At 27.0% G+C, this 20,378-nt stretch overlaps 1 protein-coding gene across 1 annotated transcript; it reads left to right on the plus strand.

Moving 5' to 3' along the window:
- Positions 1-2,325: 2,325 nt before the first annotated feature.
- Positions 2,326-5,348, plus strand: LOC124922242 (cytochrome c oxidase subunit 6a, mitochondrial-like). The gene is made up of 4 exons (XM_047462976.1): positions 2,326-2,487; positions 2,625-2,731; positions 3,478-3,520; positions 5,223-5,348. Exons 1-4 carry the CDS (start codon positions 2,373-2,375, stop codon positions 5,258-5,260), a joined length of 303 nt encoding a protein of 100 aa, XP_047318932.1. The 5' UTR covers positions 2,326-2,372; the 3' UTR covers positions 5,261-5,348.
- Positions 5,349-20,378: the final 15,030 nt, after the last annotated feature.

The raw sequence follows: 20,378 nt of genomic DNA on the forward strand, positions 1-20,378 counted from the left end.
GGCGACGTCGGCGGCGGCAGAAAACATCAAAGATAAGAAAACCAGAACCCTAAATCGATGTTCATACAGATTTATGTTCTTCTTTCCATGATCTTCATTTTAAACCCTAACCCTAAATCGATTTATGTTCATGTTTCTAGTATCTTCATTTGAAAACCCTAAATCAATTTATGTTCTTATTTCTATTATCTTCATTTCAAACGATTTATGTTTTTCTTAATCAAACTCTAATCCTAAATTAATTTAATCTGTTCTTATTGTTCATATTAGTTCATATTGCTTAATATTGGTTCATATTTTGTTCATATTGGTTTATTATCCGTTGTTCATATGTCGATGATAATATTTGCAGATAATCTCGTCGATGATCATATGAGTTCCGTTTTAGGAAAGATTCATTTTTCGCGTTACGCGAAGCCACATCGTGTTACGCGAAAGCACATCGCGTTACGCAAAGCGGGACGGTCGGCACGCAAAGGCACATCGCGTTACGCAAAGCGGCACAGAGTTGTACTTAGATTTGTGTAAAACATCAAATTAGATTCCTATTGTTTTTCAGCTGAATGAAGAATGGTTCTCTTTGTTTTGTTTGATTAAAGAATCTGTCATCTGCTCATATTCAGTCCTATTTGTCTTTCTTACCTTATCTTAACATTGTTAAAAAAATTATTTTATCTTGAAAGAATAAGTCAAAAGGTAAATAAATATAATTAATGTTGAAATTGATTTTATTTTAAAACCATAACTAAAAAAATACAACAAAAAATTCAATATTACAATAATAGTCAGCAACAAAATTAAATCTTCTTTGAATATTTAACCAAATAAATACAAATTTGTCATGAGTTAAACAGAACAGAATGTCATGAGATTATTATTACAAGTTACAAATAAGAAGTTATGTCAAGAGTTACATGAATAGAAAGTCAGGAGTTACACGATCAAGAAGTTATGAGTTGAAGTCTTCTAACCATTTTCAAAAGAACAAAAATGACATGAATTGAAAAGAAAAACATTCAAACCCCACTATGTCAAATCTAAAATGATCCATCTCTGCTTCGAATGTGGTTTGGTTCACAACTACTATAAATTTAAAAACATTACAAGCGCAAATAGAAAGAACAAAAAAAATTTGCCGAACCTAAAAACACTAAGCCCGGTTAATATTACAAGAATGGTTATGGCTGGATAGCATAACAGGAGATAGACAATCCTTCCTCTTATGAATAATTTCTTGATTTCTTTCACTTGTTTTACTCCATGTGTTTCTCAATAATCACCCTTCCATGAAGAACCTTCAAATTGTCATCATCATTCCAAAGAAGGGGCATTTTTCTTTTTACCTAATGATGCAATAACAAACATGAAAGAGACTCATTAGATCATCTTTTTATACATTCTTCATTCAGCTGAAAAACAATAGCAATCGAATTTAATGTTTTACACAAATCTAAGTACAATTTGTGTCGCTTCGCGTAATGCGATGTGCCTTTGCGTGACGACCGTGCTGCTTCGCATAACGCGACGGGTCTTCGTGAAACGTGAAGCCCTTCGCGAAACGTAAAGTTGCGAGAATCAAATGAATCTTCTCTGAAACGGAACCGAATCAGAGCATCATCAACTTCATCATCGACAAGATGAACATCCACGATGAACATCCACGATGAACAATAAGATGAATAATAAGAAAACCTCATGACTTAGGTTTGAAGATGAAAATAATGAAAATAAAACATAAATCGATCCAATCACCTAATATTAGAACGGGTTTTCGTCGTCGATTTATATAATGTGTTCGTTTAGGATTAGGGTTCCGCCGTGATTTCTCCGTCGCGAGAAGAGAGAGAAAGAAAATGACGAAATGAAAAAAATTAAGTATTTATATAAAAAAAAATCCTTTGCGAAAAGGGTATTTTCGTCCAAAAAAAATAAAGTGGTCACCAAATAAAAAAAAAAATGATCAGGTCACTACGGATGTAAATATATGCATATTTAGGGTCATTTCGTCAAATTTCCGGCTTCTAAATGGTAGTGTTTCCCCTGTTCCTTAGTCCTTACACGAGGAGAGAGAACAGTTATAGTAATAAAAAAAAAACACTTTTTTTATTACAATAATACCTCTCCCTTTGGTAGTAGAGTATCTTATTCCAAGTCCAAATGGTAGAATACTCCGAATAGAAAACCGATCCAACAAAAGAAAGCGCCATGATTGATCTAGAGGCTTCCATGGAAACCTTTTTTTCAGCAACACGACAAGCATAACTCGGTTTCTAGACGATCCCAGAACAACATGTGAACTGCACGTGACGTGATACCCTCATCCATATTCCCTACTGGTAAGAAAGAGAAGAGGAAAGAAGAAAGAGACGAACATGGCGACGACGATTGTGAGATCATCCCTCCGAGGGATTGTTCGAGGAAGCCCTAACCCTAGGTCCCCTGTTTCCAAGAGGAATTTCGCTTCCTCTTCCCATCACGACGATGCACGTAAGTAAGCAGAAGAATTTCTTCAGATATTTATTTAGGGTTGAAACTTATGATCATTCCGTTAATAACTTGTTATTATAATAAACAATTTGTTCTGTTTTTTTGACACCATTAAATAAATGGGTTCTTATATCCAGATGAAGCTGCAAAATGGGAGAAGATTACTTATGTTGCAGCTGCATCTTGCACCATCTTCGCTATATATAACCTCTCCAAGGGCCACCCTCAATATGAAGAACCTCCTGTATGTTAATTTGCTTGCTATTTCTATATATCTATCTATCTGCCTGTCTCAATTGTTCTTGTTTCACTTTTACTCTTATCTTGGAAATTACAAATGTTGTGATATTACTTCAAAACTGAATGAATTAAGGGGTTTAATGGGTTGTAAATTTGTTATATACATTCAAAATCTCATATTATTTTTCTAGACATTTTTTCTTTTTAATATTTTAACACCACAAGATCATTTTTGTGTGACCCGGGTTTATTCTCGGAATGGCTAGTATGACCCTGTAGTCATGAACTCTTTTAAATCATAGCAATTCTCATTCTTAGTGAGAATGGAATCATGATCTCCCTTTAAAGGTCTCTTGCGTGCAACCTTTGCTACTTGAACTACCTTGGTGATTGAGAAGATCACTTTATAATCTACCTAAATCATAATATAGTACAACTCAAAAAAGACCTTAATGATTCAGTTGAATCATTCTTTAATTGATGGGTATTCTTACACGATCACACGATCCCATTTTGGAAAAATGTCAATGCTAAAAAGTGAGTATTTTTTGCATTTGTTTTGTTGTAAGATATTTCAATATCGTGATTTAGTTGGCTAAGCTCATTATGATTTTTGATACATAAAAATAATTTTTTATTTTCCGGATCATGCCGGCCAGATGAAAAAATGCACAGCTAAACCGCCCAAATTGTTTTTCATTTCACACTATGTATTTTTTTTTCTCCTCTAATGTCAACATTTGGATGCAGCCATACCAATATCTACACATTCGCAACAAGGAGTTCCCGTGGGGTATGCGTCTCATTCAATTCTTTTTGGGTTTATTTTTGCCAATTATTTAAAATATCTTTAACTTTTTGTGTAGTCAATATGTGAATTATTAGATTGAATGTGGGTGTTTCACTTTATTAGTCCAAGAACTCAAAATTGTTGTCCATCTAAATGTTTTCTGGGTCCTTAGGTCAGGCCTTACATGTCATAAATCTGACAATAAATAGGAATTCAACTGTGACCTCGTTTGATTACGATGACAATGGGTACCCGATACTCGTGGGTATTCGATAGTCGGGTTTGTGTATTTTAAATAGGGGTCAGGTGGGGAAGGGATTAGATTACCTGGTCGGGTTTGGGATCGAAGATGGGAGTGTGTAATACCTAAACCCGACATCCGACTATACTAATATTAAAAGTATACAAAAAAAAAAAAATTAGGCTTAAGATTATTTTTTACGTCTGCCACATCATTACAATAAATAAATAAATAAATAAATATATATATATATATATATATAATTTATTTACTTTTACCTACATTTCAAGATAATGTCATAGCAAAAAATATTTATTTCTCATTACTCTTAATCTTCTTTTTGTTTTATAATAAAATGTTTTTTTTTTCCACTCTTCATTTTCCGAACATTACTCTTAACTTATTTCTTCAACCTTTACTTACTCTAGTTTTTTCCGACTCTAATAACAATAAAATTGTTATATTTTTCAACCTTTACAACATAATAATGTAAGTAAGTAATGTTTTTATTTTTTTATTTTGATATTATTAGTTTTAAAGTTATTTATTATTTAATAAAGTTATATTTCTTCCTTTTCAACATCTACAATTTTATACATATTTAATCGGGTAATGGGTATTCGTCAAGGATTGGGTATCCGACGAATCGGGGATGGAGAAACAAATAGAGATACCTGTCGGGGTCGGGTAGTAAAAAGAAAATCGGGTTCGGAAATGGGAATGAGTACTTCAGTTGGGTAGGATACTTGTTGTATCCCTAGGTTTTATGCTGTTTTTTTTTTCTTTTATCTAAAGCCACCATTCACATCTTATTTCTTTCAACAATTCAATTACTTAATTCATCAAATAAAATAATCAAAATACATCTATTTCATTTTTATAAAATTAAAAATTTAAATACAAAAATTATTATATTAATTCAACCAATCAAAAACCTAAATAACCTACTTTTTCATTAAACAATATTTAAAAAAAAAAAAAACCAATAAAAATCCTATTGCAGAAATTGAAAGTTATTTTGTTCAGTATAAGATATTTTATGGACTCTCATTCAGATTATAGTGCAAGTTTTTCCTTCATTTGGTATAGAGAGGATATTTTTTTATTTTTTTTTATAAATAACAATTATTTTCTTAATAATGATCCTGATCAAATGTAATTTTATTTTTCGGTTGATTACATTATCCTTGATATGATGTTTAACTCTTCACCCATCTCTATAAGTAGGCCTAATACTTAATTGTGTAGCACAAACATAGGGTTAGGTTAGTTTAGTGATTTTCTTGAGTCGAGTTTAAGCATGTAATTTCTTGTCATGAAAATTGGTTGATTCATTTGGGCTTATTATTTCTCCCATTCATTAGTTTCTTGTTTGTTTTTTAATGTTATGATATTTTCATCGCTTGCTATAGAACAGTTTCTTCTTTTTTTTTTAATGGTTAGTTGAATTGTGAATTCGCGCAGGCCCCGATGGCCTTTTCGAGAGGAAGCACCACCACTGATCACAATTGTTGAAGCTATATATATATATGATGGAATAAAATGCGATCTTATATATATACATATACATATATGATCAATGTTCAATTTGAAAATAAAGTCGTGTTGATGGTAGAAGAAGGCATGGAGATGAAGAATCAAATGAGCAATGGCAAAGAGTTTCCACTCATCCATAAGGTAAGAATTTATGCTTTATTTTCATATTCATATTATTATGTCTGTTTATTTGGGATGTGCTTGTTTGAGTTTGGATTATGTACACGGACAATTGTTGTATCGGACATTTTAAGATTTTGGAATGGATTTGATGTAGAGTTTGTTTATATTATTGTAAATAATTTAGTGTCATTTGTAAGTTATACCTCATTTTATACAAGCATTGTCTTCATTTGTAAGTTGTACCTCATTTTATAACAGCATTATTTTTTTCAAAAATTACATTTTAGTGTAATGGTTTATAAATTAATTATTATAAGAGAAGTCAATGTAACTTGATTGCAATCGAATTGTGCATGATTGGTTGGTTTAGCGGCTCAACCGTCACTAAATTGAAAGGGTTCGAATCCATAATTTACAAAAACAGCTGGTCATTTGGTTTGGACCGATGGTTAGATCAGTTTAGGTCGATTACCCTTTAATAACAATAGAAAAGGAAATTTCAAACCATAGTGGTGAAGATGGAGCACTTAAGGTTCTTCATCATTCAATTTTGTCTAAAAATTCTCAGTTTCTTTTGAAGTATCTAATAAACTAAAATCCAACTATTACTTACTTTGACGTTAAAGTTTTATTTTTTTAAAATATTTTTACACGGTATATATTTAAAAATGTGAAAATTCAAGTTTCACATTGTAAAAACAAAAATATATATATAATTCAAATTGCTTCTCCCATGTGACATTCTCATCCCCGTTCCACTCCTTACTTACCCCAAAATTACCTATTTATTCTTACCACTTTTATATATTTATATTTCTTATTTTATTTACTTTATTTATTTAAATTAACTTTATTTATTTAATTTTATTATTATATTTTTCTTATTTATTAAATTTAATTAATTATTTTTTAATATCTTTATTTTATTTTATTTATTTAATATATTTTTTAGATTTTGGAATAATTATTTTTGTTTTCTTATTTGGATTAAAAAAATTATTTAAAAAAATATGAATTCATTCGTTTTACATTAAATCTTATTATTAAATGTTACCGTACATATTAGTAAGTAAAACATTATATTTAATTTAATTAATTATTAATATATAATATTTTAAAGACTTTATCATATTGGCTAGATAATTTTATTTACAAATAAAAAAATTAAATCATTTAACTATTTTTTATAAATATTTTAAAATATATATATATATATAATTAATATAATAAAATATTAAATATTTATAATTTATTAAATTAAGACACACTTCAATATTTTATATATTTTAAACAATTATAATATAAAATAATAACATTTTATATTTTTAATTAAATTAATAAAATAGAAAGAAAAAAATATTGAAAAATAATTAATTATTTATATTTAATGATAAGAAAATTTTAATAATTAAATAAAATAAGTAAAATAAATAAAATAAGAAAAATAAATATATAAAGGTGATAGAGATAAATAAGTAATTTTGGGATGAAAAAACACCTCTCATCGTATATAATATGATGTTTAAAGTCAACTAGTACCACAATAATTCACGTAGCCACATCATTAAATATTTTCTCTCTTACTCTCTTTTTCTTAATTAAATTTTAGATTTTAAAATTATAAATATATTTTATCTTATATATTTTTCTTTCCTAATTATTTTATCTCTCATTAATTATTTATATATATATATATATATATATATATATATATATATATATATATATTCTCACTAATCATAAAAAACATATATTTTTTTTATTAATAATATATATATATATATATTATTTTTTATTATTAATTTTATATAAATACATTTTATCTTTTATTATACATTTTTTCTCTCATTTTATATATATATATATATATATATATATATATAATATTTTCTTTATTAGCATAATGAATTTTTTTTATTAATATAAAAATTAACTAATTAGTAATAAATATTAAATATAAAATATATGCATAAAATAATAATAAAGGTTTAGCGGTTAAAGTGTTTACATTTTATGTTTGGACCAGGGTTCGAATTTCAAAACATGCAAATTTAAATTTTCAAGTATTCATTACTGACTATAATATATGGTAACGCAATTTTTTTTTAAATGATACGAGGCATCTGAAAGTGTGAGGTCGGAATTAGTGATTGGTTTGGCGAGCATTTGAATGTAAGAAGTCATGAGATGGAGGTCGGGTGGTGGGTGGTTTGTCAAGTTTGAGGTCGGAATTAATGGTTGGTTTGGCGAACATTTGAAAGTGTGAGGTCACGAGATGGAGGTTGGGCGGTGGGTGGTTTGTCGAGTGTGAGGTCAGAATTAGTTGTTGGTTTGACGAGCATTTGAAAATGTGAGGTCACGAGATGGAAATCGGGTGGTGTTTGTCGAGTGTGAGATCAGAATTAGTAGTTGGTTTGACGAGCATTTGAAAGTGTAAGGTCGGGTGGTGGGTAGTTTGTCGAGTGTGAGGTTGGAATTAGTTGTTGGTTTGACGATCATTTAAAAGTGTGAGGTCAATAGATGGAGGTCGGGTGATGGGTGGTTTGTCGAGTGTGAGGTCAGAATTAGTTGTTGGTTTGGCGAGCATTTGAAAGTGTGAGATCACGAGATGAAGGTCGGGTGGTGGGTGGTTTGTCGAGTGTAATGTCGGAATTAGTTGATGGTTTGGCAAACATTTCAAAGTGTGAGGTCACGAGATGGAGACCGGGTGGTGGCTGGTTTGTCGAGTGTGAGGTCGGAATTAGTTGTTGGTTTGAAGAGAACTTGAAAGTGTGAGGTCACGAGATGGAGGTCGGGTGGTGGCTAGTTTGTCGAGTGTGAGCTCGAAATTAGTTGTTGGTTTGACAAACATTTGAAAGTGTGAGGTCACGAGATGAAGGTCGGGTGATGTGTGGTTTTTTATCGAGTGTGAGCTCGGAATTAGTGGTTGGTTTGGCGAGTATTTAAAAGTGTGAGGTCACGAGATGGAGGTTAGGTGGGTGGTTTATCGAGTGTGATGTCGAAATTAAGATTGGTGGTAGAGTTTGACGACAGATAAGAGATGTTTCATCAATTGAGGTCGACTAAGATTGGTGGTTAGTTCTCCGAGGGAATAAAAAATATTATATGAAAAAGTGTGAGTCACAAAATAATGGTCAATTAAGGGGTTAAGTAGGGTGTCGAGTAAATAAAATATATATTAATATTAAGTTTAAGATTAAACTTAATTTTTAAAAACTAAAACCAATTTTAAATTAATTTATTTTAAATAATATTAATTTTATCAAAAATATTTATAGATAAATAATATTTTAAATATATTCTTATCCAAAATGTCGTGAAAATAATATAATTCCATTGATAAACAAAATAATAGAATTAATATTAATCTTTCAAAAAAAAATCCTTTCTTTGGTAAATGTTAGTTTCAACAATTCAATTACTAATATTACAGGCTTTATGTTTATTAACATGATAACTATAGGTGAAATTCATGAATTAATAGTGCAATATATTAATTAAATTATCTGATTGTTGTCACTTAACTTATCACTCTTGTTCATTTTGTTCTACATTTTATTTTCATTCTTGTACACAATATGTCAAATTATCATTTTAGTATCTCATTCAAAATATAATAACATTTTCTGTTAAAATATAACTTCAAATATTTCATCATAAATGGTGAAAAAATATTTAAGAAATGAGACAAATAATTGATAAATGAGTGATATGATATGATAAAACATGAAATATATATTATGATCAGAGCATTGCACATGCAAATGTCAGCTGCTCATAATTCATGAAATAGATCATTAATATCGTATTGTATTGAGATGACTGATCACGATCAGCTTCAATTCACCATACACATATATATCTACAATCGCCATGGACCCACACAGTTTGGTATAGCTTAGCTAGAAGATGATGATGAACATCGATGATCATGATCATGATAGAAAGAAGAATGTCGACAGAGCCAGCTGATCAACCTCCTTTCGGTTTCATCATAAATGAGATGAATAAATAAATACATGAATCTGCTTAGAATTCCAATATATATTATTTGTATCTCATTTCAATATATTTTAATCTTTTTTTTTTATTGTTTTTCATCTATTTATTAATTAATGGCTTATAGAATCCATTTGATCTTGTTGGACCCATTTAAAATTAATTTTTGAAGTTGAAAATTTAAGTTTTGATGAGAAAATGTAGATAAATTTTATTGAATTTTTTTTAAGGATCTCGTTAGATTTATTTAGATGAGAGAGAAATAAAAATAATTTAATTTGACGTATATTAATAAATTTATTAACCTTTCTTATCCAAACTAGTACATTTTGTAAAAAAAAATGTCATTATCTTAATCAATTAATTTACATGTCCACCCTTATGCATTCATGAATGATAACATGTGTCATGTCTTAAGGAGTGAGACATGGAAAATGAAAAAACTTATTTGAAATATAAACTTGGTTGTTGGTTCATTTGTAAAATAAAACACAAAACTCTATATATGCAAGATTATGAATTCGAACATTCATAATAATTAAAAAAAAAGTTATACTTTTATTTGTGATATCATTTACATTGAGAGAAACCAATTAACATCTTCTTTTCAAAAAAGAAGAAAACTTGGTTTGGTTAAATCTAAATTAAACATTGTAATACAAAAGATGGCCATTTGAAAATCCTAACTTTTTTTTATTATAAAAATTGTCATTTACAAAAGAAAACAAAATGAAGACTGGTTCAACGAGATTTAACCACGTGTAGGAGGTTAATCACGGAATTTAAGCATATGTAGATTAAACGAGGCACAATCGTTACCATAACATATATAACGGGACGAAATATCATGACTTCAAGAGATTTAAAAACCCGATCCATTCTATCCACAATTTCCGAAATGCCATAGTGAAAACAAGCATGACTCATGTGAGATTAAGATCACCTAATAACAAGGGATCAGTAAGGAAGGACAATAGATCAAATTATGAATCATTGTTGTGACACAAATGACAACAACTAATATTAATGATTCATTTCTTTCTCAATGTTTATCGTTAAGAATTCACCAGTGAAAAACGATTCAACCCATAAAAGAAATATTTTAGAATAAATCTATAGTCTTCTTTGTTTTCTATTGTAGAAATATTTGCATTGTTTTACAAAAAAAAAATTATAAAAATAGATCACCCAACTATTTCAAACTACAATTTAACATATCATTGTAAATTATGTTGATGTTGAACAAAAATTGTGATTATTCAAAGTTATGTTTTCCCAACAAAAAAAACAAAATCTTAATTAAATAGTCTTATCATTTATCCACAAGAAGGAAAGTGATGGCTCTCCAAACATTTTATGTTGAATGGATGAGATCCAATGTAGAAAGCTTTTCATGTGGCTTGTCATTTCTTCACAACTTGCAATCTGTCCATTTTCATCTCGTTTTCTTTGATGGCATGAAAGATAACATATGTGGTAAAGATTATCTAGTAATAAATTATATGCAATTCTTATTATAGGGATAGGACATTATTTTATATAACTTGTCCTTGAATTTGAACAAAATGTTCAATTTCAGTCATCAAGTTTCAATTTTGTTATAATTAGAACTCTAACTTGATTGAGATATCAAGTTGGTCCTTCTTTACTCAGTACAAATCGAATGGAAAATCTTAATGCCCAACAATGTTACATACATCTCAACATTTTATCTAGATTGAAGTGATGTAACGATGCAAATTAATTCTCATGAATTTTGAGAACGGCGTAACTTAAATTGGTGATGATATCGGCCCCTCCATATTATATGAGGAAAAGTTAATCTTATTGTGTTATAATGGAGGGACTTTTGGAAGAGAAAATATGTTTTCCTTTATTTGGATGGAACAACCATTTTTTCATGCATGTGGTTTATGGTTTGTTCCTTTCAATTTCAAGTTTATGCTTTCTTTAATATGTAAATAGAATTTTTTGTGAAATGTCATTAATCGAGTCATGTCTAAAATTATTGTGAGGTTCTTGAAAATATTGATGTGGTATATATAATGAAATGATGACATTACATAATTGCAATGGATTTATGATCTTTATTGTGAATTGGTGATGATCATTATGTTGAAATTTTGGTTGGAAAGGAAAGTATTGACAAACATACTCATGAATTCTTAAAGTTCATTTCTACTATTTTAATAAAAGTTATTACGAGTTTGATTTTTACTTTAAATAAAGTTTAAGGTCATCACGGTTGTACTCCTTTTTAAACTAAAAAAACTATTTAATGTTTTAGATTCTACATTTAGTCTAAGTTGGAGTTCTAATTATTATTAAATGTTTTGTCTTGTTTCTTTTTATTTTAAAGAAAATGAAAGATGTATTTACAAGTAAAATAAGTGACTAAATTTGAAATTGATAAAAGAAAAAACTTAGAAATGAAACTTGGAAGATGAAATTTCAAAAGTCAAAATCACATCCTTACCTTATTTAGTTTCGAGATCTTTCGAAAGAATAATCCAATCCAGAATTTGTATTTTATTTGTATTTTATTATGGTGGGCTCTTTTCTTTTCTTTTCTTTTATTTCATTGATGCAATTGTATAAAATGGTCCTTTAAAAACAATAATGTAAGTTTTGCCGGTCTTATAAATTGATTTAAGACATTTCAATACATGACCGACATATTTTATCTCAATAAAAAATATGTTTGTCTTTTCTCTTTTAAAGGCATAGCTCATCTTTAAAATAAGAACAATCAAACAAAAATTAAATTAGTTATAAAATATAATAATTCTTTAGTAAGTTTATTTGGTTACTTTTGAGTAAGATATTGGACTTTTGAAACTTAAAAATTATTTTTGTTTTAAATATCTTATTAGGTATTGATTTAGATAAAATAATTTTTTGAAATATACTTTAATTATGTATAATATTAACAAATTTAATAATATTTGTTCGTTCAACCACAACACTCTAGATGAAGCGTTTCTAATTCGACTCATTCTTCCTTTCTAAATTAGAATATTTAACTTGAAAATATATACATTTTTATCTAATAAAAACATCATTTTTATTTTTATAAAAAAAATCCTTAAAAGATATATATACAAAACAAATTTCAAATGATGAGAATTATAAACTGATTTTTTTTTTTCAATTTTGGATTTTAATTCCAAACAAACAAAAAAGAATTATTATTATTATGTGAATAAGACTGCAGCATTAATTTAATTATTGATTTATTTGAATATCTAGAATTTATTGTTTTATGAGATTTTAACTTCTTTACCATTTGTTTTGCTTTATAAAGATTTCTTGGAAAGATGTGACCATATGAAATTATGAGTGTCATTGTTTGAAAAAATATATATCAATAATAAATGTAATTTTTTTTAAATAACTTAAATTTTACATTTTAATTATAAATTCTAAAAAAATATTGCTGAAAATGTGGACCAAACCAATGTCTCCTCTTACCACCGACGACCATGTTTTGTCTTAATATTCATGAATTAATTTATTTGGAAAATATTATTGTTATTATTTAAATGATAAGATTGAAGATAATGAATATTATTATTTTTTTATATATATTTTTATAAATAGTTCAAATGATGTAAAGAGCCGAAACCCTAAGCTATGTCTCCAATTTTTTTTGTATGTATCTAGATTTGTTTTAAGAAAATGTAAATATTTCTTTGATTAAATTTAATATTTTATATTAAAAAATGTATATAAATACTAAAAACATAAATAAAGAATGTTTTTAAATGGGGATAATTAAGAATCATTTTTATTAGAAAAGTTAATATTTATGTGTAAAATATATTAGATCATGATCACCGTTCTTAGAAAAAATGTGGTCCTCAAATGAATTTTTATTTTTATTTTTATAAAATAATTTTTTATTTATAAAAGAGACATAGCTATCTGGTTGGATACTTGGATGGCCTACGTTTGGTTAAAAATTTAAAATGAATTATTTTTTCATTTAGCTTTTGGATTTTCCTAAGGCCACTTAATTAGTTTTTATATACTACTTTGACTCTTTCAATATTTTTTTTATATTTTTCTTTTGCAACCATTTTATTTATCTATAATTTTGTTGATGTTAAAAAAAAATTATGACAACATTTGTAATAAGTTATGAATTAAACAAACATACGATAAAACAATAATAATAAAAAATTATTTCGTTATGTCTATATGCAGTGTCTACTCTTGTATAAAAAATAACTTGTTTTGGATTTGAAAGTCGGTAAGAAAAATTGTCATCACCCAAATGTCAAAATCATTGGCAAAAAATAAATACTACTCAAAATAACCTTTAATGGCGATAAAAATCAACTTGTATAGCTTATTTTCACGTTTTAGGGATGTTTTTTTGAAATTAATGTTGGAAAATAAATTCAAAGCAATTTTATTTTTATTTTTTTTAATAAATCCATGTCCAATAGAAGAGAAAGTTGATTAGGTATAATTGAATATTTGTGAAACAAAAAAATATAACTCAACATTAATACGAAAAAATCATTAAAAACTCAATTCATATATAGATAGATGATAAAAAAAATCAGCTCTTATCCAAAGTTAATTTACATAACACAATCAATATTCAATATATCTCATAAAATATATGATTGAAATGTCTTTAAAGAAATAAAAGAAAAATCTAAAAATATTTGTGACTATAGAAAATTGAAGTATTTGTATTCTACTTAAAATTAACAATTTTTTTAAATTTTATTCAAATTTTAAGACTTAGTTTTGACCTTATGAAACTATATTTTTTATATCATTAAAGTGAATATTATAACCATTCTTGTGTCACTGTTTTTTTAAAGTTGATCTCACATATTTTTAGTGAAATCAAATCCTATAACTTTAATCTCTTAAATAGTTTTGATACTTAAATGATTACAAATTTTTAAATAATAAATTCTTTTAATAAAATTGAATTTAAAACTTGGACTTTAAACTTAAGATTTATTTCACTTAGGGCTTGTTTGATGAACTGATTTTTTGGGTTTTTCTAAGATTTTATTCTAAAACCTAAACATCCTTCTATCCATCATTTCAACTATCTAATCAATCATTTTATATATTTAAATATCCAAATTATTCTTTATTTAATTATATAAAATTAATTTATATTTAAAACTAAAAGATATTTTTGACTTTTTAACTTTAAAAACTAGATTTTTCAAAATTTTATCAAACAAGATTTTTTAAGACAAAACCTAAAAAAAAAACTAATAACCAAAGATCAAACAAGCCCTTAAATTAAACCCTATTATTTAGGTTTTTTTTCTAGTTACTGAAATAAATAAATAAAATGTGTGTAAAAAGAAATACTTTTCTATTATAAAAAAACTGATTCATAAAAAAAAAAAAATAGTGACAGACTTGTCTGGACTGCAGGAGCAGCTGTTAACATATTAAATAATACATTAATGTTCTTTCTATTTAATATTTAAATTATTAAAATAATAATTAAATAACTAAAATAAATATATATATATATATATATATATATATATTAAAACACAGTTTATTTTATTGAGAAAGTTAACATATGTTTTTTTTTTTATCTATTCTTATTTTGTCGTATTGTCTTCATTTATTAATTTTTATAAAATTACGAAATAAATAATAAGAAGAAGAAAAAACTAGTAATTGCTGTGTACAGCTAATAATAATAATAATAATACACTGTTTAAGAAGTTTATCCAGATGAAGCAATAAATGATTGGATTTATACAGTCCATATGGGCCCACTCTAAATTAGGCAAACCCAACAACCCTAAATTTCATTTTAAAGCCCATCAATTCAATGGGCCCATTTTTGTTGTTATTTGGGAATTCGGAATCTTTTCTACTCTTGTTAATTTTTACCATTAATTTGAAAAAAATAAAAAAAAATATTTTTTATGTACCATTATCATTCCTCTCGTACAAATAATATATCATTTTTTTTTTTTATAATTTAACCATCTCATCATACATATTACTTTCGTGTTTTTTTTCGGAGTCTCATTCCAACAACTGAAATTACAAACTATTGTTGAGTCGATTTTTTAGATAAATTTAAAAATAGTGCTACTATATTAGTTGTATTTTATTTAAAGCCTACATTAGTTGTATATACAAAGGATTAGATGTACCATATATTAGGTCGCTTTGATAAAAAAAAAATAAATACTTAATCATATACATTAAATAATTCATTATAGACATGTTGTTAACAAACTAATTTTAAACCAATTAATCAAATTAAATTAAATTAAAAACACTAACATAATAATAATTTTAAACAAAAAAAGTTATTAGACAAAAGACATAAAAATCAAGTTTATATCTAATAATAATAATAAATAATAACTGTCTGATTTAAAAATAAGAATAAATTAATATAAACTAAAAAAATGAAAATTTGTAATTGAATAAATTACTAATTAAATTACTTGACTAATATAACAATCAAGAACTTAGAATAATAATTTTTTTTTTAATCTTCAAGTTTATTTTTCATTGTTCTCCTCTCTAAAACAAAACTTAATTTACAATAATAATAAAATAATATTAAAAATACTAATTAAGTACAAAAGCTTACAAACTTTATTATTACAATTAGTTTATATCTACAAAATTTCAACATTAATATATTTGAAGTAGGGATCAAATTGGTTTAAGTAATAGATTATTTAAGAGAATCAAATATTTTTCGACTGGGACTAGAACGATATAGCGAGTCGGCTGTTCAGATCGATTTAAATACTTGCAATACTTATGTTGATATTTGGCGGAGTTGTTCAGCTCTCAATCCACTTCCTTAATGAGAAAAAGTCACAAAACTTATTACTATCAGTATAACATGTTAGCTGATGTGAAAACTTTCCAAACATATATAGTCAAAAGGAACATCATTTCAATGACTCATAACTCATAAGAATTTCATTTCACAAGAATTTGAATAAAATATAACTAGAACAAATAATTTTAGTTTTGCTTGTCTAAAAATGTTCATTCTTTGCCGATTTTAATAAAATGAATTGGAGATAAATTGTTCCCATTTCAAATAATGTTATTACTATGGACATTGAATTAACGAGAGAATTAGATTGGAGAGTAGGATGGAACACAACACAACTTTAACTAGGTGTGTAGCTTCAAAGTTAGATTAAGGCAGTGAATTAGGGATAATTCGATTTTTATTTTACTATCCGACCTCAAACCCGACATGTATTTCTATTTGTATTTCATCTCCGATTCGTCAGGTATCCGATTACCGACGATTACCCCATTACCCGATTAAAATATGAATTTATATTTATTATTTTCTAAATATACTAAATATTAAAAACATAATAAAATATTACTTACTTGTATTCCGTAGTTATGTTATAGAAGTTAAAAAATATAACAACTCGAAAATATTATATATCCGAGTTTAACAAAAACTAAAGAAAAGATAAAGAAAGTTGAAAAATGGTTGAACTTAAAAATAAAAATTGAAGAGTGAGTAGAGAGATAAAACATTTTGTTATTAAAAAAAATGAAAATTAAGAGTTATGGAGTAGATAAATTAAATGATATTGCGATGTAATGTGGGTATGAGTAACATAAATAATATATTTATTGTAAATCTATAACGTGGAATTTGAAAAGTCATTTTATACTTTAATATTAATATTTCAAGTAGGGATGGCAATTGGGCGGTTCGGGGCGGGGAATGCAATTACCATTCCCGCCCCGTTTTAATTTCAAGGATTTTTTTAATACCATCCCCGCCCCGTTCAGTTTTTTTCGGTTTCGGGGAATCCCGCAGGGCACCGTTAATAATTTTTATTTTAAAAAATAAATAAATATTATACAATAAAATTATATAAACGGATTTTTTAATATAATATATATTGTAATATATTAAAATTTTATATTATTATAAAAAAATAATTTTAATACTCTTATAAAATATAGTAAATAAATAAATATATCGGTGATTTAATATATTTAATTATTTTTATGATATTCGGGGCAGAATTGGGGTGAAAACGGGGTGAAAACGGGGTGAAATCGGGGCGGGTCGGGGCGGGGGACACAAATACCATCCCCACCCCATCCTCGTTCGGTTTCGGGGAAAAACCGTCCCAAACGGGGCAATTCGGTTCGGTTTTCGCGGGGCGGTTTCAAATTGGCATCCTTAACTTCAAGTATCGGGTTTGAGTTTTTCACACTCTCCATCTCTGATCCCGACCCCGACCATTGGGTACCCACGGGTATACGAGTATCAATTGACATCTCTAATTTCATTACAAAACCAACAAACCGAAAAAAGATTGATTATTTTGTGAAAGAATTTTTGGGCCTATAAAAAGTGGAATTTGTGCTTGTGGAAATATCGAGTAATCTGAGATGAAAAAGAAGACTCATTTTCGGAGAAAAAAAAAGTCTGCACTTATTGAAGATGAGGTTTAAAATAAAAAAATATCTTAGGTCGTGTATTCTCGATTAATACAGCTTTGGAAGCTATGTTTTCAATTGTGAATTCTAGTATTAAGCGAAAAATATTTTTAATTATTTTATATTTTTAGGCACGGTTTGAGTAATAGTTAAGAATGCATTCAAATTTTGAATTTTTTAATGTGTTTGACCTCTCTCATATAACTTTTGGTATTGACATTGACATTTCATTCTATATGTTTATGTCACTTATCTGATTTCCCATCTTCAAATTGAATTTCTCAATTGACATGTCCATTTCAAATTTGGTTGACTGAACATTAAAATTGTAACCTATTGGAGAAAATATGAATATGTTTAGAAACCTAATTCAATACATATCAACAAAAGTCCAAATTTATTAATTCACAACATCTCAAATATGTCTAACAACCCATATGATCCACTAGAGTAAGGTGCAAATAAAAGTTGAAGAATGGGAGAAAGATCAAATCAACTTGAATGTTGATACACCTTTTTAAGTACTCATTACTACAAATTTTTATATAATTGTTAGGCAATAGTTTTTTTTTCTCAAGCAAACAAAATGTTATTTATTGCTAGCTGGAAATAATGGACCCACCAAAAGATTACTAGATATGTCCCCCATTAAGAATGGACACCAATGAAAATGAATTAGGTAAAAGAATTTTCATGCTATTATTTCATTATCCACAATTTATAACTCTCCCTTGGTTATTTGAAAATATTTTATGGGATAAAATTATATTTGAACCAAAAATGTTGATAACTTATTTTTTAATATTTCCTTTTAGAGTATCTTATTCGGATATTAATTTATTTTTTCATTGACAATTTAATTATTACTTTATTTCCATATAAACCCAAAATAAATCTCAATTTTATTTGCAATCTATTAATAGCCTATTTTAGATAGAATTATTGAGAAAACTCAAGCTATATTTTGAACAAATAGTCTTATAATAAAGGTTGTTTAATGACAATAAAATATTACAAGGAAAAAGCCAAAAGATAAAAACAAAGTACATCAAACCACTTTTAGACAAAGAAAAAAATTAATCAAACTAATACATTTTAAGAATTTTAGTAAGATTTCATAAGTTACTAGTGAAATGACAGCGCAATTATGATAAGAATATCTCTATCATGAAGTCGAGAACATTTCTTTAGGGTTAGATTTGATTTCTTGTATTTTATTCAACTTTACTAGTTGTTTTTATATTCTTACAACCATGACAATTAAAGTAGGTATATGAAAAATCATTAATAGTTGTTTTATTTTCTTTATGTAAAATAGTATTTAACTAGAAAAAATACAAATAAAAAACAAATTCGATTTGATTCCATCTATTGGACAGTAATTGAAAATTGTTAAGTTTTTTGTATAGGATTGTAGTAGAGAATTGAGAATTTTAATTTGTTTTAATTCAAATACTAAAGATGTTAAAAGTAGAAATCTAATATTTAGCCATGGAAAGAAAATAACTCAAATTTGTTCTACATATTATATTAAATGTCTCATGAGTTGTTTAGTTTACTATTTATATACAAGCTTTTAATTTGGGAGAAAGACAATCATATAATAACAAAAATTATATTGACCTTTAAATTTGTACAAGATGAGTGATAGGAGAGTAAATAATTTGACATGACCTCATTGGTTGGAAAAAAAGAAAATTGGAAAAAAAAAAGAAATTATTTAATTTTTTCAGTTACTCAAATTGCGTCACGTGATTCTCTCTCTTATTCCCTCATCCAAATTATCTTCCCCAATCATTTTTCTTTGTACGAGGTATTTCATAAAAATTATGTTTGTGAACTTAATTTATTCAAAAATTGAGTCTCAAACATACATGATTTCTGAAAAATTAACATTCAATATGATTATAATAAACATTTGTTACTAATTTTTTGTCATTTTAAAATAATATTTATTAGTGTTAAAATACAATTAGCAATACACAATTAACCAAATTAGTTTTTTTATCGCACTTTGAAGAATAAAGACCCTTTTGAATTCCCCAAAGTTCACAAGCAATGGAAAGCCATAACAGAAATCTCTCATTTGGAAACATTTTTTGCATATGAAATTATAATGGTATAACTAAGTTATCCTTCAAAACATCGTCTCATCTAAATACACACTCGAATAATATACTTAAAAAAATAAATTTATAAATATTTTGTAGGTTCAAACTCAGACAAAATTGAAACCCATGTTTTCAAATGGATAGTTAATGTATAGTAAATGGGTAGCTAGCATTTTTATTAGCCAAAACTTAGATGATTAATGTGGAGTAGGATGAAAAGAACTTAATTCATGTCCATTAAATTAGCTCTTTAGGGTCCCATTGACGGCTTGCCATTAGCTGTATGAAAACCAAACGTGTGATTGCCCTTTTCCATTTCAACCTACAAGTCCCCATCAATTCCCCCCTCATCTTTCATTCACACAACTCACTATATATAGAGACTTCACTTTTTGTA

This window comes from Impatiens glandulifera, chromosome 1 (genome assembly GCF_907164915.1).
Source record: "Impatiens glandulifera chromosome 1, dImpGla2.1, whole genome shotgun sequence".
NCBI lineage: Eukaryota > Viridiplantae > Streptophyta > Magnoliopsida > Ericales > Balsaminaceae > Impatiens > Impatiens glandulifera.